Here is a 25,563-nt window from a genome sequence, read left to right as displayed (position 1 = left end):
TGCCCTAATTCCAGTTCAAAAGGTAACAAACATATCTTACTCTATCCCATGTTCTCGTCTTGGTCAGAAGTATGATAACTAGCTTAGGATGCATCTGATAGCCATCTTCACTGAATGATAAATTCCTTCCTTCAAAAGTGACATTAATCAGGTATCTAAAAAGGAAAGAAGAAAAAACAATGAATATCATTAGGATGAATAGTGTGTCTACTATGAAAAATAGTGAGACTCTTGGTACAAGGTAGATAGTTAAAACAAAACATTGAATACTGTTGCCTGGAATAGTCCAGCAAATCAATTAAAAGTGGAAATGGGGGAAAGAAGGAAGGAAAAAATGGGAGAATACAAAGAACATTCTTAAATTCAAAAGTTTAGTAAATATTACCTATGTCATTAAAAAGTCCTGCTGACATAATGAATTTTCCTCATTGGTTCATATCAAGTTCCTGCCTCAAATACCAGTAACTATAATATTTATATAAATGCATCTTTGCATCTTCTTTAATTTCATTCTTTGCATCTTATTTAATTCTTTTCACTATAATGAGAATGAGCAAAGATAGGCACACTCCTTCTGTCAGTCGTTCTCTTCCACCAAGGTTGCAGGAAGTAGAGTGGTGAGGGAGGAAGAGACCAACCTGCCAAGCCAGCTAGACCAGCTGAACCTACCTTAGCAATGAATGGAGATATCACAACCAGATGACTTTATAGCATGAAGATTCATCAAGAATAAATATGCATATGGCAGGCTTAAATGTGCTCATCATTTAAGCAAATTCATCCATGTACGTTGATTTTAGCAATACATATGGATGTTTTTCATACTTATTTACTGTATTAGCAAATTAAATTTATTTTAATTTGCAATTCAATTGTTTATCCTGAGAATTCTACTACTCTTTAGAAAGTACAATATTACATACAGAAGTATTTTATTCTGCAATCTATTATTTATTTATTTAATCAATTAATTAATTCAAATGCCGTCTTCTCACAGACCAAGGCAGTTCTGGATAACTAGTTGATAACTATTTAATTTACTTATCTTGCATAGACTGTCTTTATCACCTTTTTAAAAATAAAACCATACTAAACTTACTTATTTCGCTATAAGAAATTCAATACAATAGACTACAGCAGGCATGCAAAAGTTACAAACGCTAGTGGTAATGTCTTCCATCTTATAGTAGATACAACAATCACAATATAGTTTTGATATTTCAAACCAAGAAATGTTTTTCTATTTAATATGAGCCCAATTCACCTCACAGGTTGGGAAAAAAGAGAGGAAGATAGAGTATTATGTATGTTCATCACCTTGAATTACTTTTAGACAGGTAGTCCTCAACTTATGACCAAAATATCTATTGCTAAGCAAGATAGTTGTTAAGTGAGTTTTGCCTTGTTTTATGATTCTTGTCACAGTTGTTAAGTGAATCACTGCAGTTGTTGAGTTAGTAACATGGTTGTTAAGCGACTCTGGCTTCACAATTGATTTTGCTCATCAGAAGGTTGCAAAAGGCAACCAATAACCCTGGGACAGTGTAACTGTTATAAATGCAGGCCAGTTGCCAATATTCAAATTTTGATCATGTGACATTGGGGATGCTGCAACAGTCAAAGTGTAAAAATGATCATGTCACTATTTTCAGTGACATTGTTATTTTTAACACTCGCTAAACAAATGGTTGTAAGCCTACCTGTAATAGTGGGATAGAAATGTAATATATAAATAAAATAAATATTTTATTTTCTAGCACATCATAAAACATATTGATTAAGTAACAAATAAGCAAATTGTAAAAAATCAGTTACAGAATCCTCAGTGCTTTCTACCCAGCTGAGTACTCTCTACTCAACTATGGAATCAGGTAATGAAACATCTGGAAGAAAACGACCAAGTTCAGAGAGACCAAGGACTCTTCAACCCTGAGTTACATACATTCTCTTCTATTGGTAAAACAAATTGCATAATTCAATGTTTAATAAAATTATTGACAAATAAAAATAGAAGGGAAGAAAAATAATAAAACACCTGAAATGCAAATCTTGATTATTTTATTAACTTAAAATTATTTCAGAGGTGTCTACTCAGAAATAAATTCAACCAAATTCAATGGGGCTACTTCTAGGTAAACATGTGCAATTGAACAATTAACAGATTATAATGTTGATAAATTTTGAAATGATTTCTGAAAGTATGATGCATAGAAGATGAAAATGTAAGTACATATGTAAAAAATAGTCCAATGAAATGCTGTCCCCAGAAGTGCCATTACACAGACAGATAGTTCTTGGATTACGACCACCCATTGAGTGACCAGAGATTATGTAAGTTTAACTTTCTTGTTTGAACAGAACATTTCCTTGAACAAAACTAAAGCAAACCTTGATCTATTCATTGAACAACCTAAGCTCAAAAGTTATTGGAATTTGTGTGTACATGATTGAAGCATCAGGCATGCTGGCCAATTAGCCCTTATGTAGTCCAATTCCAAAGGGACACGGTGGCTCAGTGGCTAAGATGATGAGCTTGTCAATCAGAAAGGTTGGCAGTTCGGCGGTTCGAATCCCTAGCACTGCATAACAGAGCTCCTGTTACTTGTCCCAGCTTCTGCCAACTTAGCAGTTTAAAAGCTCATAAAAATGCAAGCAGAAAAATAGGAACCACCTTTGGTGGGAAGGCAACAGCGTTCCATGCACCTTCAGCATTTGGTCATACCAGCCACATGACCACAGTGACGTCTTTGGACACTGCTGGCTCTTCGGCTTTGAAACAGAGATGAGTACCGCCCCCTAGAGTTGGGAATGACTAGCACATATGTGCAAGGGGAACCTTTACCTATATCTAATCCAATTTCTCTTCGTGTTTCATGAGGTAGAGACTAGATTGTATACGTGATGATGTCATTAAGGGGCAAAAAGTCAAGTTGCATGAGATGGAAGGCAGTTTTATTGTCTTTCAATATTTATTTTGTAAGATGTTTGATCTGAGGCTTGACCAATTTGCCAACTGATTTTCTCAGGTTCTGTTTTATTTGGTTAGATAAGAAAAAATTCCCAACAGAAAGCGTCAAAGCAACTACTGTATAATAAGAAGAGCACCAACCAGGCCCAGTTGCCAAATCACTGTCATTTGGACCAGAATATTAGCTGCCTTCAGGAACAGATTGCGGTAGCACAGATGAAAAGCAGTTTAGACTGCGGAGTGAAATTGCCCAAAGAGTTGGAATTTTTAATTTCCATTATTATCTATAAAAATAGTGAAAAGTTGAACTTTATGACAGAATACTGTATGGCATTTACCAAGTATCCTGAGGTTGCAATATTAGAAAACAGAAGATGCTAAAAGCTGTATTGATATAATTCATTATTTCTTTGTGTTGAGAAGTTACCAAATCCACAGAATTTCGAAAGTACCATTTTCTAAAAAATATAATTTCCTAAATAGGTGATGTTGTGTATACACAACTCAGCGCATTATATCTTATAACTATCAGTCCATTCTGCAGTGTAATTAAAACTGGCACTAATTATTAGAGAATTATCATGATTTTGATTTAGGAAGTATATTCTGAGCTTTTTAAGAGCAGCTTCACAGTCCATTGATAGGATTAATCTCCCAATCTGAATTGCTAATGTTTCAGAAAGCAAATGAATTCCTTACTACTTTAGAAAATATGTATGCATCAAATATTTATACACATTCTCTCATTGAAATGTTGCCTTGTTTTTTCAACAAGTTTACCAGCATGATCACAATATAGAAAGCATCAGAAAAAATATATTTATACAAATTTATTTCCCCTTATATTAGAACTAGCAGTCTGAGATTTAAAAGGAAAGAAAATCAGTAAAACATGATTCCTCTTGAACAAAGTCAGTTAAGAGAAAAGTCATGTTCAACTCCCTCACAGATTTCATTTCTCCATAATTATCAACTTGCCAATTAACTAGGTTGCTCTGTTCAGCACAATTGGACTGAGATAACGTCAGGGAGTATTAAAAGATCAAAAACTGAAAGAATCTAAAATAAGCGGCATGGAGAACAATAGGGAAACTGATTTTTCTCAAGCAGTTCAATAAAGAACTCAAAGCAAGGGCATATCTAGCATTATTTCATAAGAGATCAGAGACAAAACAAATGATACAATACACTGATGGTTTATAGATAATGGCAAAAACATCTGAAGCACAGGGCACAAACTTGATTCATATTTGCACCATGATATATCACCATCCGTGGACCTCTGACATAACACTAACATATAGAAAACTGGTGAGTTGTGAACAAAGGCACTAGTGGGCATGCACAAGAGGGTACATACACAGACACATAAAGTAGATCCTGAACTGGTACTCTTTCATGCTGTATCACAGGTGGGTGGGGACAACAAAGGAACTGGGAAAGAATCCCAGTTCCTGAACTCAGACAGAAGGCATATGAAGATAGGAGACATGTGTGCAGTAGGTGGTAAACGTGGGTGAATAATGTTAGAAGGATGAAGTCACAAGCTGTAGGTTGTAAGGGTTGGTTAAAGGCTCTAATGATTTCCTTACTTTTTTATAGTTGTTAGTAACAGATGTGCAAAAATGCCAGGTTTTGGAACTTGCTGATTCGTAGAGCTAATAATTCTTCTTTAAAGAATTAGCAAAGTTAGGGAGCAAGGTTTTTTTTTACCACATCAACCCCAACTTTTTCTTCCTATGTCAATGTAAATTTTGTCTTATTTTTCTCCCCTAGGGGCTTTCAAAAATATATAATCCTAGGAAATTTGTGATATGTATTCATTTAGGAAAAGCTTACTTCAAAATATCATTTAAAATGTTAAGAATCACAAATAACCAATCTAGATTGTTTTCACAATCTTTTCACAGTCCTGGGATTTTTTATTCATATCACAACTACAAAGCTTTATTTTTAACATAACATGTGTCATTAGCAGGCTAACGGAAACCTCTATAATATTATTATCTGTGTACAGATATTTAAAAAAGGATAAATGTACCATGAACTTAAATTTCCCTCCTGGTGATGGTGTAAAAGCATTGTTGAGTGGTTTGGGAGTGGTTTCTTCTATGATATCTTTTCCATTTCTGAACTGCCCATTCAAATATTATCCATGCTCAACTTTCTTAGCAATAATATTTGAATTGTATGAGATTAGCAGGTGCTGTCATCTTCTGACACATTACTGTACGTATGAAAAGCTGTATTAATAGATCTTACACTGTTCCACCATCTGAAAAGAATACTCCTGTAAACACTTCAAACCAATTTCATAGAATCCTAGAGTTGGAAAGGATCACAGTGGTCATCTCGGTCAATCTCCTACATAGAGCAGGATCTGTTAAAGCATTTCAGAAAGAGGACTATCTATTAGTGAAAAAAGGTAACCCTGTTACAAGGCCCACTGTTCCATTGGTTGACAGCTCTTACCATTAGAAAAACTGTTCAAATGTCTAATCTCAATTTAATTTGCTGTAGATTCCACTCATTCTGATACCCAGAATTGGATACTGTATTCCAAATAACCAAGGCACAGTAATATGGAGCAATTATATCCCAGGATACGGACTCCAATTTAATTCTTGAACCTATTAATACCTCTGAAATAGCACATGTCTTTTTAAAAGCTGTATCATGCTGTTGCAGGGCTGTCAAACCGGATGCGTCATGCGCTGGCCACAGCTATGCCTGGTTTAGCAAGGGGGGGGAACCAGATGCCGATACATCATGGGACACCACCGTGATGACATGAGTTTGACGCTCCTGCACTGTTGGGTTATATTCAACGTGATTTACAGACCCAGAACTCCCAGTTTCACATGCCCGGTCCTTCTCATCATTGCACACTTTTCCCCCCCCCCATATTTTATTTTAGTTGTACGATTTTATATTTTACTGTTTAATTTCATCTGCTGAGATCTTTTTGAATATTTTCTTATTCTTCTAAAGTCTTAGTCACTCCTCTTAAATTTGTTTTATTTGCATTCTCTCAATCTTTTTATTCAGGTCATTAATAAAAATACTGAACAGGACAATCTAATTCATATAATAATTGTATCTTGTAGCCAACTGTTGACATTATTGTTGTTGTTGTTGTTGTTGTTTTTGTTGTTATGTGGTTAATCTTTGGTGAGATTCATAGCCTTTGGGGCTGGTTGGTAGCTCAACAGTTCAAGTTCTAATCAAGGACATAGGAACTGTTAAGGTAACGTCAGAGGATATAAGCTGTTCCAAGTAGGGTGGTTTTTTGTAGAATCAGAATGTTCAAGTCTGATAAATTTAAAATTTCCAAATAGCGAGGTATCCCTTTAGGTATTGCTCCAAGGGCTCCAATTACAATTGGGACAACATATGATTTCTTTTTCCACAGTCGCTCAACTTCAATTTGCAAGTCCCGGTACTTTGTGATTTTTTCTTGCTGTTTAGTCAGGTGTGTTGTGGGCCAAGTGCCTGTCAGTCTGGATTCTGAAGTCCCACAAGATCTTGACTTTCTCATTCTCTAAAACCTTCTCAACCTGATGGTCCCAGTGTTTTTTGCTGTACTCAAATCCAAATTTTTGGCACAATTTCCAGTGAATGATCTTAGCAACGTGGTCATGGCATTGTAGGTAGTCAGTTTGTGAAAATTTGCTGCACCCACTGATCAAGTGGTCGACTGTCTCATCTTTCTCATTATAGAAACGACATTTGCTGTTGGTGGTAACATGTTGAATTTTTGCTTTCATGTAGTATGTGGCTAAGGCTTGTTCTTGAGCTGCTAAAATAAAGCCTTTTGTTTCTTTTTTTCAGTGCTCCTGATCTTAACCAGTTCCAAGTTAGCTTTTGGTCAGCTTTGCCTTCAATACTTTTTAAGTATTGGCTATGCATAGCTTTGTTTTTCCAATTTTCAGCTCGCTTCTCAATTACTTCTTTCTTATATTCAGCTTTTGACCTAGTTGTCTTTAAAAGGCCTCCTTTATTTACTTCCTTAATCATTGCTTCTTCACTTTTCTGGATGTAATCATTCAAGCTATGTTTTTCTTCTTCCACAGTCTGTTTTACTTGTAAGAGTCCTCGACCACCCTCTGCTCTTGGTAGATATAATCGGTCAACATCACTTTTAGGGTGCAAAGCATGATTCATTGTCATAAGCTTCCTTGTTGTTCTGTCAAAATTGTCCAACTCCATCTGGGTCCAGTCAATTATTCCTGCAGAGTATCGAATCACAGGTATAGCCCAGGTATTTATGGCTTTTATGATGTTTCCTCCTCTCAATTTGGACTTTAATATCTTGTGAATTTGTTGAATGTACTTGGATGAAATCAATTCCTTGACTTTATTATGCATTAAGTCAGAGACCTCTAAAACAGTGTTTTTCAACCACTGTGCCGCAGCACACTAGTGTGCCGTGACATAGTGTAAGGTGTGCCATGGGAAAAACACCCGCCGGGTGTTTTTGCCTCAGGACATCTCTGTGTCCCGAAAGTTGCTTTCGGGACACAGGGATGCCTCTATTAAGTCCCTGAGGCCCCGCGTTTACTTTAAAAACGCGGGGACCGCCGGGAGGTAGCGCACGCAGGGACGTCACTGACATCCCATGCGTGCGCCCATAGCAACAATTGCGGAGGACCGGAGCAGCAAGGAGAACGCGTGCTGTCAACTTGGTAAGTGTTACCAGCGGCGCGTCTCCTTCGGTGTTCCGGTCCTCCCTTTTCTAATGGTGGTGTGCCTCGTGATTTTTTTCATGAAAAAAGTGTGCCTTTGCACAAAAAAGGTTGAAAAACACTGCTCTAAAATCCCCAAGTCCTTGTATCCTTCTTCTGGTTGTACTGCCTTTATCATTTCTTCATTCTCAAGTTCTATTCCATCAACTTCTATGACCTTGCCTGCTTTGGTTGCCATTGTTACTCATTTGTCAATTCCAAACTGCATACCAATGTCTTGGCTAAATTCTTTTGTCCTTTCAATTAATAAATTCAGTTCAGCTTTTGTTTTACCAAACAGCTTCAAATCACCTATGTACACCAAGTGCGAAATTTTCAGCCCTTTCTTTGCAAGTTCGTATACATAGTTCATTTTCTTCAAAATGATTGTCAGTGGTAGCATTGAGAGTATAAAAAGTAGGGGTGAAAGGGAATCACTCTGGAAAATGCCTTGTTTAATTTCAACTTCACCCAGTACTTCTTCATTAGCTATAAGCTTTGTTTTCTAGAGGTTCATTGAAGTTTCCATGAATTTTTGTATGTTGGTGCTGATGCCAAAGATTTTCAGGCATTTCTTCATCCAGCTATGGGGAACTGAATCAAATGCTTTCTTTTAGTCTATCCAAGCCATGAACAAATTGGTTCGTCTTTTCTTTGAATTCTTTAGGATTAGTTTGCCAATCAGCAGTTGGTCCTTTGTTCCTCTTGAATTTTTGCAGCATCCTTTCTGTTCTACAGGAAGCAAGTTATTTCTTTCCAAGTATCCATAAACTTGGTTTGCAATGATACCAGTGAGGAACTTGTATGTTGTTGGCAAACAGATGATTGGCCTATAGTTTCCAGGATCCTTTCCTTTTTCTTTATCTTTTTGGATCAAAAATGTCCTTCCAGTAGTCATCCATTCATCATTTTCAGGTGTTTTTAAGACCTGACTCATTTGGGCTGCCAATCTTTTGTGCACACTTGTAAGTGCCTTTAACCAGAAGCCATGTAATTCATCTGGTCCAGGTACACTCCAGTTCTTCACTTTTCTTGACTGTCTTTGCACCATTTCTTTTGTTATTTTCACATCTTCCATTTTATATTATTATTATACAATTGTATCACAGCAGCCAGTTGTTTCACCGGATTTGGCATTGGTTACTAGTCGGGCCCCACCCAGGGGCCTAGGACGTCGTAACGTATTTTCGTAATATGCGCGCAGATCCAAGCAGTGCGGCTTTTTGCATTTGACTGATGGTGATTTTGTCAATTTTTAACTGTTTTAAATGTAATTCCAGTGCTTTTGGGATAGCACCCAGTGTGCCAATTACCACTGGAATTACCACTGCTGGTTTGTGCCATAGTTGTTGAATTTCGATTTTTAAGTCGTGGTATTTTGCGATTTTTTCATGTTCCTTCTCGGCGACCCTGCTATCACCTGGTATTGCAATATCTATGATTGTAACCTTGTTTTTCTCAACCAGTGTGATGTCTGGTGTATTATGCGCCAGTATTTTGTCCGTTTGTATACGGAAATCCCACAAGATCTTGACCATCTGATTTTCGGTGACTTTTTCAGGCTGATGTTCCCACCAGTTTGTTGCTGTTTTAATATTATAATTTTTGCACAAATTCCAATGGATCATTTGCGCTACTGAATTGTGCCGCAATTTATAATCAGTCTGTGCAATTTTTTTACAGCAGCTGAGTATGTGATCAACAGTTTCATCAGCTTCTTTGCAAAGTCTGCATTTGGCATCATCAGAGGATTTTTCGATTTTGGCCTTAATGACATTTGTGCGGATAGCTTGTTCTTGCGCAGCCAGGATTAGTGACTCTGTTTCTTTCTTTAATGTACCTGCTGTTAACCATAACCAAGTTTTTTCACTGTCCACTTTATCTTTTATTTTTTCCAGAAATTGGCCATGCAATGCTTTGTTCTGCCAATTCTCCATTCTTGATTTTATCACATCTTTTCTGTATTCTTGTTTTGTCTGTTGGACCGTCAATAGATTTTTGTTCTTTACTTCAATTAATAAATGTTCTTGACTTTCATTTAAATAATCAGCCAGTGCATGTTTTTCTTCTTCAACTATTTGCTTCAGTTGTAATAATCCTCCGCCACCTGATTTTCGGGGCAGATATAGTCTATCAGTATCAGCCCGTGGATGTAAACTGTAGTGCATTGTCATTAGTTTCCTGGTTTTTCGGTCCAAAATGTCCAAATCAGCTTGTGTCCAGTTAACTATACCAGCTGTGTATCTTATAACTGGTATTGCCCAGGTAATTATGGCCTTGATTGTATTTCCACCATTCCATTTAGATTTCAAAATTTTCCTAACTCTGTTGGTGTACTCTCGCCTGACAATAGTTTCTACTTCTCCATGCTTGATGTTATCCAACTGCAGAATGCCTAAATATTTGTAGGCTTCGTTTTTGTTGCATTTAATTAGTTGGCCATTGGGCATTTCAATTCCCTCACATGTAGTGATTTTGCCCCTTTTTATGGATACAGTGGCACATTTTTCCATGCCAAACTGCATTGAAATATCGGTGCTGAATACTCGGACTGTGTTTGTCAGTGATTGGATTTCTATTTCTGACTTTCCATAGAGTTTCAAATCATCCATATATAATAAATGAGAAATTTTTTCAGCGTCTTTGGCTGTTTGGTAGCCTAATTTCATTTTTTTAAAGATTACTGATAATGGGATCATTGCGATGATGAAGAGAAGAGGTGAAAGTGAATCACCCTGGAAAATTCCTCGCTTGATATTAACCATTCCGTAGTTCTCATTCCCTACTGCCAACTCAGTTCTCCACTGTTTCATTGCCTTTTCAGTAAAGGATGTAATATTTTTGCTAATGCCAGTTGTTTCTAAGCATTTTATGATCCAACTATGTGGCAATGAGTCGAATGCCTTTTTGTAATCAATCCAGACCATATTCAAGTTCGTTTTTCTGTTCTTACAATTTTCTAATATCATTTTATCAATTAGGAGCTGATCTTTTGCGCCCCTGCTCCTTCTTTTGTTACTTTTTTGCTCTACTGGCAAGATGTCATTTGTTTCCAAATAATACATAATGTTATCTGCAATAATGCCTGTGAGTAATTTGAAGGTTGTTGGCAAGCATGTTATCGGTCTGTAGTTTTCAGGTATTGTTCCTTTAGTTGTATCTTTCTGAATCAAGTATGTTTTTCCTGTTGTCAACCATTCATCAATTTGGCCATTTTGTAAAACTTCATTCAGTTGCCTGGCCAATATTGCATGTAAACAGGTCAGATATTTGAGCCAGAAACCATGTAATTGGTCCTTTCCAGGTGATGTCCAATTCTTTACTTTTTTTACTCGATTTTTGACCATCTCAGTTGTTATTTCTAATACTTGCATTTGTTTGTTGCCAATGCTTTTCTCAAAGTCATGAATCCACTTTGCTTCCTTATTGTAGTCCTTTGCATTTTCCCACAATTCTCTCCAGAATTCAACTGTGGCCTGCTTTTCTGGTTTTTCACTTTTGGTGTCACCATTCACATTAAGACTTTGATAAAAACGCCGTTGGTCTGATCGAAATTGCTGATTTTGTTTATATTGGATGATTCGTGCCTCATATCTTTCAACTTTTCTAGCTGTTGCTGTTATCTGCTGTTTTACAATCTCTACAGCTTCATTGATGTTTCTTGTATCCAATCTATATCTTCTGATTAGCTGATCTATGATTTTGCTGTTTGCTGTTCTTTAAGTTGCTAGCATCTGCCCTTAATTTTTTGACTTTTTGTTCTAATCGGATTTTCCACTTTGGCTTTGATGCTTTTTCCGTTACTTTGATTTTAATGCCTAGTTCATTGGTGACTATTACAGCAGCACTGTACATTAACTGGTTTGTTTCCAAGATGGATCCCGATTCAATTGTTGAAAACACTGCATTAACCATTTTCATGATAGGGGCCAAAATTTTCTTAGGTAGTTTTTAATGATGGTAAATATTGCCTTTCCTCATTAAGCAGAAAGTGCTCCATGATCTTAACCTTCAATTCTTTTTGTTTTTGAGTTAGTTCATCAGTTGATTCAGTGATAACTGGTTCTAGTGGTAATGTTGTTATTTCCTCTCTGACAGCTTCTTCTGGGAGTTCTACTACAATGTCTTTAGTTGTGTCTTGAATATCAGTTATTTCCCTATGTGATGTTGTTTTTTTAGTTTTGCAATTTGCCTGAATTTCCTCAAGTTCAACGTCACTAAACACTTTATTCCCTATAATAAATCGCCTTTGATCTGCTAGTTGTTGTTCACTAACATTTGAATCTGGATATTGTTGTTTCCATAATTCATACATTTGCTTTAAATAACCTCTTTTTTTGGCTCTGAGTTGTAGTAACAGGCCATTATGGCACGGTTTTCATCTGCACTATATTTTTGTCGTTTTGTTGGCTGGTCAACATCAAATATTATTGTTATTGTTATTGTTATTTGTGACAAGCATTCAACAATGTTTTGATATAATATACAAATACATTTTCCATGATTGCTGCATACAATAGGAATTGTCATGAAGTAGCTCCATCAACTGTTTCCATCACAAGCTCCCGCATAAGCCACAGATCATTGTCATTTTCTTGGTTCACCATCACTCTATTTTGTAGGACTAGAAAATAAATCTTGAATATGCCTGCCAAATGTAACTAGTAGGTATTATAGCTCCCCTGACCCCCAATTTGTGACATATTGTCCGCTTTGTGATGAACATTTCACAGTCTTATTAATGTCACCTCCACCAGATAGAGGAGGATGGGGTTTTTTTCTTATTATTCTGTGTTGGGCCAGTATTGGGACTAGATGCATCTTTGATCTGACAGTATAAGACAGATATTTAGTACACTCTGGCTACTGTATGTATGTTCTTGTCACAACTATACAAATTTGAAGGGATAACATGATACAATTGCTCTGTTAATACTAGAAACATTCCCCAGTTACTGAATATATAGTATATAGAGTGTACAAATTAGCAGTTAATTTATATATAAACCTACATAGGCAGTAGCTTAAAAAATCTAATGTCTTCGACTGATCATTTTAACCACTGAGGTATAAATGAGATTGGCTAATTTTAACAGTTTAAAGGATTGGTTATATAATGAAGTTAATTTGGGGAAAACACTTAAACAAATTATCATGGCTTTCCATTGTCTCAAATACTGGCCCAGATACTGAATTCAGAAGTAGCCTTGAATTAAATTGATTGGGTATTGTTTTTTTTAAATACCCCAGTGCAGCAGTAGAGGTGCCTCACTCACCCCCTTGCCATTGGTGTTTTGACATTAGCAGTCAGCAGGTGGAGTCATTTTGAAAACCTTATGCTTAGTTCCACATCAATTATAAAAACAATTAAAATAAATTAATATTCTCCATCTAATTTCAGTCTAGATGTTGACAGCGAAGGGTGCTCTTTTATATCCACAGCAACAGAATACAATGTATCAATTAAAAAAGAAAAAAAACCCAGAAAAGCTGTATTATAGTCTGCAATACAGACAAAACACAATTCATAAGAAACAATGATATTTTGATGAGTGAAGAAAAAAAAGATACTGAGAATTATAACTATTATGCATGCTTGGGATTGTACAAATTTTAATAACTAATCATTTAACAATTGCTTACACTTGTACTTTTAGCCTCTTGAAAAAAAATTGTATCAGCATGTGATTTCTTTTTCTTCCCATTCCATTTAGACCAACATACTAACAATAAACCCACTATTTTCCTCAGGAATTGGAAATGACAGCATATGAAAAAGAGTGCAAAGAAACAGCACATTTTCATAGCTTAATTTCTTAACCTCTCCTCCAAACTACCCTATTATTGTTAAATATACCTTTATATCTTCAACATTTACCTTTGCTTAAAGATGTACTTATTGGGGAGCAAAATTATCAGTGATAAAACCTCCTTAGTTATGATGTTCTAGAAATAAGTGCAGGATAATGCAAAGTAGCAACAAGTCAGAAACTGAGCCTATATGCAACAGGGGATTATTCAGCAAGCCCCCCTCACCCCCCGGAACAAAATAATATTTTTCAGTCCTAATAAAGCACCAAACTACAAAGTAGTGGAGCTATGAAGCATGCCATGATTCTATGATTGCACTGGAGATTGATATCATATAATACACCAGGAATAGATCAGAGAAAAAGTTGTTTCAACTATAATTCCCAACATTCCACAATGTTGTTCATCTTTTTCAGGGATGTTTGAAGTTTTATGTTAACAACATCTCAACAACTGTGAAAAATAAGTTAAAGAGAAAAGAATAGCATATAGGTTGTTTCCAAGTCTTAAAAAAAACCCAAGTTCCAGGTTTATATTAAGTACAGGATCTTTGTGATTAATTGAATTAAAAATATAGATTTATATAATATTTATTAAAGAATCAAGTGTTTTTGCTTCCACAATAGCTAAAGTTGCATCTTAGACTATTCTGAGCTACTTTCCTTGTACAATTTATGAAAAATTGGGCCATTCCCATTTCACAAAATAAGAATGAATAGGTGACCTTCACATTGTGTATAATACACACACACACACACACACACACACACACACAAGACAGCTTTATCATAATTGTTCACACCCTGTAAAAGGTGAGGTATTCTTAATCTGTAAATTCTTACTGTCCAAAACAAAAACAAAAATCCAGCAGAGCCATACTGACATCCTCTTCAAATTTAATGGAAGAGCTCTTCTGCTCTACTCGCCATCAGAATAATAATATCAATTTTGGTGAACTACAAAATTAGGGTACTAAATAATAGCAATGAAAAAAGGGACTTCCTGTACTTAAAAATGAACATTCAGATCTAAAAAGATTAATAAATTAAGCAGCTTAAATGCTTATCTCAGTTTGTCACCATTGATTTGTCTTCTTTTACATATATACTTGAAGGGTAGCAGTGCCGACCCCCTGATATTTTAATTTTTAATTGTCAATTAAAAGGCACAAATAAGGATTTATCACTATAAAGTAAGGATATAAATATGGCTGTTCCACCTTTCTCAATTTCTCCTTTCTCTATTCTTACAGTTTCTCCCTTTGTGGGTTGCTGTTTCCATAGAAACATGTTCTTCTATGCTTTCAAAATTATTTTGCATTTAATCTGTTTACTCCTTCCTAGCCAACTCACGTCTTTAAACTATTTTTTTCATTTTCTTATCCATTTTCTTGACACCAGGTATTCATGGTTCATCTTATAGAACAAGAGGGGAACATTTATGGGAAACAATACACAGAATGACTTAACTTACTATTATATATACATATAAGGCTTTTTGTACCATTGTAAGAGACAATTTAACTATACAAATTAAATCTGAAATCAATTCCAACTATTGGGGGGGGGGTGTTACTGAAAAATTCCTGACTGGAAAAAGAGCATAGAAAGTCATCTCACTTAGACAAATATTTTTCTAGAAATACTGAAATCACATAGAACTTACAAGCCACCTACCATCTGTTGAAGCATTACTTGCATTAAGCAGTTGAGGCTTTCCTTTCACTTAGCTTTGCTTCTTCATCCCACCTCAATTAGTTACCTTCATTCACATTGTCGTGCTTAAATTCTCATTTATCTGGAACAATCAGTGATTCTTCATTCTTACCGTAACTGAACCATGTTATCATTTACCCTATTTTCACTACCATTCTTTTGTGCTTATCCTGTTTTCATTGTTTTGTGCTTATCCTATGTAATAACAGAAGTGGGCTTGTTTTTAGTCCAACAACTCTAAAAGGCCATTTTCTATTTTATTTCCCATTGATGACCCACCGTTCTCTACCTTTTGTTGTAAAATAAGAATAGGACATTTGGAAATGAAACATAGCTGAATATGAGAGAAGATAAAGGAAATTCATATGTCCAGGTACATGTGAATAACTGATTTTAAAACTGGCTCATTTTTTTTTCTTGGAGAAAAACTGTTGGTTTCCTATGAAATGCTAGGTATAGCCATATATAATATATACTAGGAGCTGCTATGCTAATGAATTGATAGCCAGAAGACTATTATATTTTATTGATTTTGTAATTTCAAATGTCTGTGTCAATGAAACTTTGATTCATAGCTACTCAACCCAATGAGTGTCATCTGGTATGCTTATTTAGATGAACTTGTCAAGGATATCACTGGACTGAACTGACAAAAGTAGAGAAGCTGAGAGGCAGCATTATAGATCATTTACAACAGTATCTTGCAGAGTAGCCTTCAACACACTGATTGTGTTCCTACACCATGCTAAGTCATGATTTGCATAACTATGCTTTATTGAATAACTTGTAATTAACATACAAATGTTGAACTTAGCCATAGGTTACAAGCCATAAAGGCTATGTTCAGTGATACACTAATCCAAAATCAAAGGAATAATATTATGATGCTATAGCAACAGCAATAGCACTTAGACTTATATACTGCTTTACAGTGCTTTACAGCCCTCTCAGTGCGGTTTACAGAGTCAGCATCTTGCCCCCAACAATTTGGGTCCACATTTTACTCACCTCAGAAGGATGGAAGGCTGAGTCAACCTTGATTCTGGTGAGATATGAACTGCCAAATTGCAGGCAGCTGGCTGTCAGCAGAAGTAACCTGCAGTACTGTATTCTAACCACTGTGCCACCATGGCACAATGTGTAACCCCAGCCAATGTTCAGTGATGTACCACAAAGTTCTCCATATGTTTTTGTGCACTTGAGACCTTACTACTTTTTCCCATGCCATCCTCTTTCTATCTGACAGATGCATATAAATGCATTCTCGGTAATATGAACACTTCAGACTTCATGAAATCCTTATCCACCGCTAGCAGCTTTTGTAATTTTTGTTTAACAAAAAATTGCAGCCCTACCTCCAACTTTCCAGAGCATTAAGGTGTTTTACCTTAAGGTGTTTTGTTTCAATAAAATAAACCAAAATGGGGGAAAGGGATGATTATTGAAAATTATGGTGGATTATAACTTTTTCCATGGCAACAGGCTTCAGAAAAAGAAGAGGGTGGGATAGGAAAGGCAGAGAGAAAGCAGTGTGCTGGATACTGTTTCCATGGCAACTCTATGACATACACAGCTAACTGTCAAAGTAAGTCAAGATCCCAGAAAAGGAAGGAGAAGGAGGTAGGTAAAAAGGCTGGAATAGTGTCAGACCAGGTTTAGAAAACCCAGTTGTGCATATATTTAACATGACGACAACTTAATAAAAACCCAATATCCCCAGATATTATTTCCACATAAAATTGAATGAAATTTGCTAAAGCAATGTCGTATATCTAAGTCAGTGTTTCTCAACCTTGGCAACTTGAAGATGTCTGGACTTCAACTCCTAGAATTCCCCAGCCAGCGAATGCTGGCTGGGGAATTCTGGGAGTTGAAGTCCGTACATCTTCAAGTTGCCAAGGTTGAGAAATACTGATCTAAGTACATAACCATTCATGTGGCAGACCTGCAACTCAAAGTAAAAACGGAAAGGCAAAAGGGGGAGGAAAAGGGGGAGGAATGTCTCCGCTCCCCCCCAAAGCCCTCCCCCCAGTCCAATAAGTTTCTTTAGTCTTTCTGGATCCAACTGAACTACACAGATGCCTCTGTTTTCATTGTGCAGATGGTTCAAGAACAAAGACATAATTTGTAATTGCAGGAAGCAATATAGAAATGTTGCTTCCTCATAAATTAACTATACTTGAGGGTGAAAAAATTAACTCATTAACTCCTGTTTCATTGACTCCATTTTATCTTGGATGAGCTGAATGTTTAAAATGTAATCAAATGCTATATAAGACAATTAAATGGAACCAAATAATAGAGATACTCTAGCTCTGTTTTCACTGCAGGCTCAGTAAGCTAAGGCGGGTGCCTGGTCCAGAGCGAAATGTTCTACACACAATCGAACTGTGACTGCTTGTAACAAAAGTAAAATTCTAGGAAGAATAGCCATTTTGTATGCAGTTATTCTGTAAAATTAACCCCCCAAAAAGCTGATATGACTTATATTCAGTTTAAACTTCGAACAGATGAGGGTCATGATGCTATTTTAGCAGCTACCACCAGTTTTTTGTAATGAGTACTCCTAAATATCTACGTGTGGAGTGATATGAAGGCTGGAGGATTACTGAAACTGCCTCTGTGACTCTTGGTGTTAATTAATATAGTGGATAATTTGTCAAAATTAACTTCTAAACCAGCTACTCCATAATATTTAATTAAAAATGTAATGAAATATCTCTTTTATGATTTTTTGGGGGGGAGAATAACATCATCTGCAAATGTCTGTTTTTTATAATATGATCTTGAATATTACTGTTCTTCGTATAATTCCATGTTAACATTTCTATGAGGAGATTGAACAAAAGGGGAGCAAATTGACATTTTTGTGTTTTTACATACAGACAATTCTAACAATTTGCTGCCATCTGGGGGCTGCCAGGTTGGATTTATGCAGTCCAAATCTCTCTGTATGTACTGATGTACATGAGACCTTTATTATTCACATAAACTCTATATCAGCATAACACCAGAGATAGCCAGGAATACTGAACTGGGATATTAGATTCTGGAGCCAATGGTTTTCCTTCTCATCCCACAAAGCGCTTCCTCTTTTTTCCCTAGCATCAATGTTCTTATATTTGCCTTTTCTTCTTGTCCAGTTATGGCAATTATCTCTGGATAGGCCTGATTGCAAACTATACATGACTTCTTTGCATCTGCAGCTTTTATTTGTCTGAACAGCTCAAGCAACTTATGGACAGCATTTGTATCCATCTGCATGCTTGAGAGAGACTGCTTTGCTTGATTATGCCTCTGGATGGTAATGCTGCCTATGAGTGGTAGTGAAACAGTGCTAGCATCTCATCGTACAACACATCGTTCATGAAAGAGCCTCAGTGCAGCAGGGATGGAGCACAGAGGCTCATGAACTTAGGACACTGGGCTAACCATCAGCAGGCTTGTGTTAGAGACACAGCTGCTGCCACAGGACATGGTGAGATCCTGTCACACATTCCTGCTGACCCAACAATTGGAAAGTGGGTGACCAAGAGTAGATAAATAGGTACCACCTTGGTGGACAGCTTAATAGGGACATGCTTTGAGTGACAAAGAAACAAGGGCAGAATTTCAGATATACAAGAATGTTATGTGTTCATGGAGGTTTGGTCCCATGTTATCAGTTAGAGACATGCAAAAGTTTGGGTAAGGAAACCAAGATTAATTTGTGTGCTTGTGTACACATGTAAAAAAAATACTGATAATTTTTAAAACATGTAAAATATTTCTAATGAATTTGAGAAATTAGAATGTCTAATTTTGCATTGCTTATTAGGGACGTTGGAGGATTTTAAGGATGAGAATGGAATCAGTTTATTCCCTGGAAGTCTTAAAAGCCTGAAGAAAAAGTAAAATGGGTCACATCCCTTTTGGTGCTGTCACCAGACCATGGATGGTGTCCTGCATTACTGGTTCAGGGATAATCAAAAGTCAAATTCATTATTACATAGGGCTAAATATTACTTAGACATCAAACCACCCCCACCTCTAATTTTAAAATTTACATATTTCAGCTTTTTTCAAAATACGTCACTATCAGATAGAATTCCATTCTCAATTGCATTCTCAATATTACTTGTGAGAAAAACAGTTGTGATAAAAATCAAAGGATCTCCAAAGCTTCTTGTACAAAAGCAATATAGCAACTAGAAATATTGGAGAATGTTACTACTGAAAACTGAATCTACCTTATAATGTAAGAAAAGTGCATGGTAATAATGATTTTGCATATGCACTTATCAAGTCAAAGTTGATTTTACTCCTAAATTTATTATCTCTTCCTATGCCCAAGAACCTATACAACAGGACAAACCTTGACATCCTACAGATTTATCACTGAAAAGCAAGTATTATTGCTTTTATGGGAAGCTTAGTATTTGTGACAAATACTAAACTTCATTCTATAATGACAACCTCGAGACTTAGCTCAGGCCAGTGGTGGATTTCAAAAATTTTTAGAACCCCTTCTGTAGGTGTGGCCTGCTTTGTGGGAGTGGCTTGCCAGCCATGTGACTGGGTAGAAGTGGTTTGTGGGCCATGTGACAGGGTGGGAGTGGCTTGCCAGCCATGTGACTGAGTGGGAGTGGCTTCACAGTCATGTGACTTGGGTGGGCATGGCCAACTTGTAAAATGTGGTGAAACTCACTTAACAACGCTCTTGCTTAGCAACCAAAATGTTGGCTCAGAAACTCTAGAATTTGAAGCATGTAAGTCTTAAAGCTGTCAAGTTACAAGATCCTTGCACCCCTAATCCTTTAGGGGAAAAACCCAGGGGTGTTCAAACTTGACAGCTTTAAGACTTGTGCACTTCAACTCCCAGAACTCCTCCTCCAGTCATGTTGACTCAGGAACTCTGACATTGAAGTGTGCAAGTCTTAAAGGTGTCAAGTTACAAGACCCTTGCACCCCTAACCCTTTAGAAAAAAAACCCAGGGGTGTTCAAACTTGATAGCTTTAAGACTTGTGGACTTCGAGACAGGAGCTGACATCGCAAAGGTATGACGTGCGATCTTAGAGCTCTGAGATCGCAGTCGATACTTTTGCTGCTGGATTGTCCTTTTGGACCTAAACCATCTCAAAGAGACGGTGAGAGGGAAGAGTACGTCTTGCTGATATCAGGGACATCGCAAAGTTCCTGATTGATCCAAGAGAATTTCTTCTTGCCGGCGACAAAAGTGCAGCCAAAACCTGCTGAAGTTGGGACAGCTCCGCAATGAGAGGAAAGCAGAAAGAGAAAGTGTGTCCATCTGGTGAGGAAATTTTATTGTTATAAAAGAGACTGCCCCCCCCAAATCAAAGCTAAATTAAACTTGCAAAGAAAAGAAAATAAGCAAAAATAAGTTATATTGGACAGTGTGTTATCCTTTTTTCATTTTCTTTTATGGATGGAAGTTTTGCAAATATTTCCTGCTTTTTAAAGTGAAAGTATTGGTTTTTCTTCTTCTATTTCTTTTTTTACCTATGGATTAAATCTTTTTCTTTATTTTTATAATATTGGTTTGGATGATTTTTTTCTCTTTATTTTGCTCCATTTAAGAATTTTGTTTCTTTTAAACCTGGAATATAAAGAAGATATAAAAGGAACATAAAGAGGGTAATAACATCAGAGGGAAAAGAAGTTACACTGCCACTTGGACGTTGGAAGTTGAGTCCTGGAAATATTGCTTTCTCTTTTTTCTCTTTGATCATTTTGACTTTGCACTTCAAAGGCTTCAGCTTGTTTACAGAAGAGATAAGGAGAAGAGCATGGGTTGTTTATACAGGTGCTCTTTGGATGCTTCTTTGGCAGCTGGACAGAAGTGAAAATAAAACCTTGTTTTGAAACTAGAGTGGCAGTATTTACTAGCTGGAAGAATGGCACAACACCAAAAAGAAACCATAACATTACAACACTTATGTTTGAAATTTAAAAATTATTAGAAACAACAGAGAGAATTGACAAGAGATTGGAAAATATAGATTGTAATGCAGTAAAATTCAATGGAAAAATTGAAGATATCCAGCAAATGGAAAAAGTGGAGGTTAGAGTCCTAGAAACCCAAGGGAAAAATGAACAAAGAGGAAAGATAATTGTGGATACTGACAGTGAACTGAGTGTGGTTGGAGATGGAAAGAGTGGAACATGGAAAGGGAAGATAGATGGAAAGGACCTCTACCCCAGATTTCAAGGTATAGAAGAAGGAAAAAGAGAAGAATTGATGGATTCAAGGAGAGAAACTTTGACAAAAGCACTACTGATAACCAAAGATAAGCTGATTAAAGAAGCTGATGGACGTTCTCGAGATTTTACAAGATATGTAAAAAGCAACAAGTTGTGAAGAGAAGTCCACACAAATTTGATTAAGGGATTAATCAGAAGACTAATTCCACAAATGGCAAAAGACATAAGACTGCACTATTACTGGACTTCAACTCCCAGAATTCCTCCTCTTGCTCTTCATCTTGATGATGTGCAGACGGGTGGGGGGAGGGAGCTGGAACCAGTTCTAAACGGCACTGTAGATTTGTGGAACCTCTTCTATAGAAGAGGTTAGAACTGGTAGGAACCCACCCCTGGTTCAGCCTCACAGCAATTAATAGGCAGATGCCTAATCCGATGTACTGATTGATCAGTTTAAATTTCTGTCTTAGAAAGCATCCCTGTTCTTGAAATCCTGCAACTGGATTAAAAATTATTTTGTCTTCATTCAACTGAGGAAAAGAAAAGCCTTACCTTGTCACTAAATCATATAACTATCTCCTCAGAAATAAGCTCAACTTGAAAAAGTATTAGAATAATAAGGCGTTTACATTTCTCTATGTAGTGAGAGATTTTTCTTAATTACAGTATATTACTTTAATTTATTATTAATTTTATTTAATTTTTAATTTTAAGTCAATACAATTATCCAATTGAATTTTGAAGTAACCAGATTATTAGGAATTGAAAATCTAGTTCGTTTGTCATAAAAGGTCATATTTAAGGAAAATAAATATGTATTGATAATTAGTTTGCACTAAAAATCACAGCTGTATGTAATAAATAAGCAGTATTATGTTATCTGTGTTGTGCAGAACATTTAAAATAATTTTTGTAGCTGTTGGAGAAGCCATCTTTATATATGGACTTAAATCTATCCTTTTTGAATCAGAGAGACTCACAAAATTTAGAAAATAGAAACAGAATATACAGGTATAGAATGGGGAAATGTCTGTTTCAATAATAGTACTTTTGAAAAAATCTGGGAACATTATTTTTCATAAACTGAAGTGTGACGTGGCTCCAAAAAAGAAAAAACTAATGCAACAGGAATGATCAGGGAACTAGAAATTACATCATATAAGTAGAGATCAGTGGAGTTGGGAATGTTTAGCTTGAAAAGGAAAAAAATAGGAAATGATTATATTACTCAAATTGTTGAAAGGATGTTATGAAGAATGTCAAGTTCTACTTTTTATCATTCTAAAATACAAGACTCAAACGTCAGAGGTAACTGTATGGAAGACAAGTAAAGCTTATAGCAGAGGAATCTTAATAAGACATGAAGCAAAACAGAAGAAAGAACACAATAGATAGAAATCACAATTAAAAAAGAAAAGAAATAGAACAGATTCACAAAACCAATCCAGATCTACAAGTACTAGAAGGTTAAGTAAAGTTAAATAGCAATTAGATTTATTGGAAACAGCAGAACTTCAAATGAAGATAAAATGTATCAAATGAAATCATTTTGAAAAAGTAAACAAGCCTGGCATGTTGAATTAGAAAAGAGAGGAAAAAAGGAAGATAACGGAGAAATAGAATAATGGATAAATCATACAACAATAAATGTTGGACATGCCGAAGCATAGAAGAAACATTTTATCATGTATGTGGTTATGCAAAATCACTCAAAATACTGGAAAGAAATACACCAAAACATTTTGAAAATTTTGAAAATAAATTCAAATTAAAACCACAACTATTTATATTATGTATTATACCAATATATAAAAATTAAAGGCATCACAATTTATTAAATATAAATTGACATTGGCAAAAATCAACTTGGCACAATACTGGAAAAAGGAAAACCTTGCAATCAATACAAAATAGGGAGACTAAAAATATGGTACATACTAAAAAAAATATGGTAATAGAAAAATTGTGTATATTTACAGAGGAAGGAGGGAGGGAGCGAGGGAGGGAGGGAAAGAAGGAAGGAAGGAAGGAAGGAAGGAAGGAAGGAAGGAAGGAAGGAAGGAAGGAAGGCTACTATGAGCTTTTTATAATGTTTTTTCATCTTTTTGTTTATTTTGCTTTTTTAACTTTTTTTTAAAAAAATAACATTGATGGATGCTGCACTGAGAACTGAGAAAGAGGACCATGCACACTAGCTTTGCCCTGCTTTCTCTGTTTTAATTCTGTTTTGTGTGAAAACCAAAACAACCAGAGTTCTGGGATTCAGTTTTGCCAAAGCATAGCTGACTTGAAACAAATTGGTAGAACTTCTGGAACATGATAGTTTCTTCTGAATTTGAAACAAACCAAACCATTATTTCTGTTTCGTCTACACTCCTGGTATTAAGATTATTTAAGGGTCTTCTCTTTAAAATATGTTAACTACTTACAACAAAAGATATAAGAACAAGAATTTGCTTTATCATGAACTTTATGTTTGTACTTCAGTATAGTTTAATATCAGAATTTTATCTGCATATAGACAGATATTATTTTCAAGAATTTTCCTGGCACACAATCATGGTCTGATATTTTGTAACTATGATACAGAGATGAGAGACATCTTCTTTTCTCCATATTCCACTGACAGATCAAATCTGTCAGCTTGTCAGCTTTCATTGAATACAGCTTGACATAAGTCCATGCAGGGGCCATGAAAATCTGTTTGCAGTCAGCTCTTCCAAAAACTTCAGTGAATATAAAATTGGAACTTTTTCCAAATATAATATTTTCGTTGGCTTTAAAGGGGTTCACAATTTATGGTGGTCTCAGAAACCTCTTTCACTGTTGTTTAGTGTTCCTTATAGATCATAGGAGCTAGAATTCATGATTTTTTTTCCAAAATGCAATATTCTGGCTTATCAAATTGATACTGAAACTTGTTAAATGCTACTAATAAATTGAACAATATTCCAAGTAACCATTTGCTGAGGAATGCCTCTAAATTATACCCTTGTGATGGAAATAACTGAAACCTTGGGAACAGATAATGCCGTAGACATTCTCAAGTTTGTATAACGAAGGCATCCCCTGACAGGGATCCAAGACAATTGGCAAAACCTCATGTAGCACGAAGAGGTAAATTACTATGGTGCTTCATGTAGACAGTCATTTAAAGTAAGATTTGGGTTTTGTTTTTTTTCTAAAAATGTTTTTTTTTTAAACTAAATTGCCTGATATTATTCTAGCATCTATCCTTTGCACTTTCATGGAAGATCAACTCTGAAATAAAATGTGATGAAAAAATATATTCAGTGCTGGAATTCATTAAAATTATTAATGTAGACTCATATTTCCTCAAAGTTCAAGATAATTAAAAAACAAACCTGCTGAAAGAAATCACTCACATATCATGGAGTTCAGGATGACAGAGTTTTTAGGGGGGAAATCAAGATGAACAGCATATACACAATTAAAATCTTAATAGATAAACAAATCTAAGAAAGACAAGTTATTCTGAAAAATAAAGTATTGAAAGCAGACACACAAACTGAGAAGAAAAATGGGGAAACATTTAAAGAGATTTATATGATTAATTAATGAGACTATTATTCTGAAGGAGATGCATAAGAATTGGAAACCTGGGCTAATAACTACAGTAAGGAGATCTAAAAAATGATCTCAGTGACTCAATATGAAAAGTCCCAGAATACTGGTAAGGGAATGGAAGATTGTAGAAGTGTAAACATAATCATAGAATTATAGCGCTGAAAGGGAACCTGGAGGTTTTCTAGTCTAATCCTCTGCCCAAGATAGGAGACCTTATATTATCCTGGAAAATTGGAAGTCCATTTTTTTGTCTTGAAAACCTCCAGCAGTGGAGGACCCACAACTCCAGGAGGGAAGCTATTCCACTGATTAATTTTTCTCATATCAGGAAATTTATCCTTAGTTCCAAGTTGAATCTCTCTTTAACAATCTTCCAGCCATTGCTTCATGTCCTCCCTCAGGTGCTTTGGAGAGTAAGTTGACCCCCTCTTCTCTGTGACATCCCCTCCCCTCAAGCAGTGGTTGGATTCAGCCAATTTGCACCACTTTGGGAGAACCAGTTGTTAACTTTCTGAGCAGTTTGGCAAACTGGTTGTTGGAAGAAATCATTAGGGC

The 25,563-nt window shown here is 35.9% G+C and overlaps 1 protein-coding gene across 3 annotated transcripts in view; it reads right to left on the bottom strand.

Moving 5' to 3' along the window:
- Window positions 1-25,563, bottom strand: part of GRIN2B (glutamate ionotropic receptor NMDA type subunit 2B) — a 352,876-nt gene that overhangs the window by 152,479 nt on the left and 174,834 nt on the right. For all 3 annotated transcript variants that reach the window (XM_087723269.1, XM_087723270.1, XM_087723268.1), the window contains exon 4: window positions 41-155. In XM_087723269.1, the coding sequence (XP_087579395.1) occupies window positions 41-155 (115 nt within the window). The remainder of the gene's footprint in view (window positions 1-40; window positions 156-25,563) is intronic.

Source organism: Thamnophis sirtalis, unplaced genomic scaffold (assembly GCF_051295495.1).
Source record: "Thamnophis sirtalis isolate CommonGarterSnake01/CBP01778 unplaced genomic scaffold, rThaSir2_p1.2 scaffold_9, whole genome shotgun sequence".
Taxonomy (NCBI): Eukaryota; Metazoa; Chordata; class Lepidosauria; order Squamata; family Natricidae; genus Thamnophis; species Thamnophis sirtalis.
Note: the sequence above shows the minus strand (reverse complement) of the source record. Positions and strands in the feature narration are given on the sequence as shown.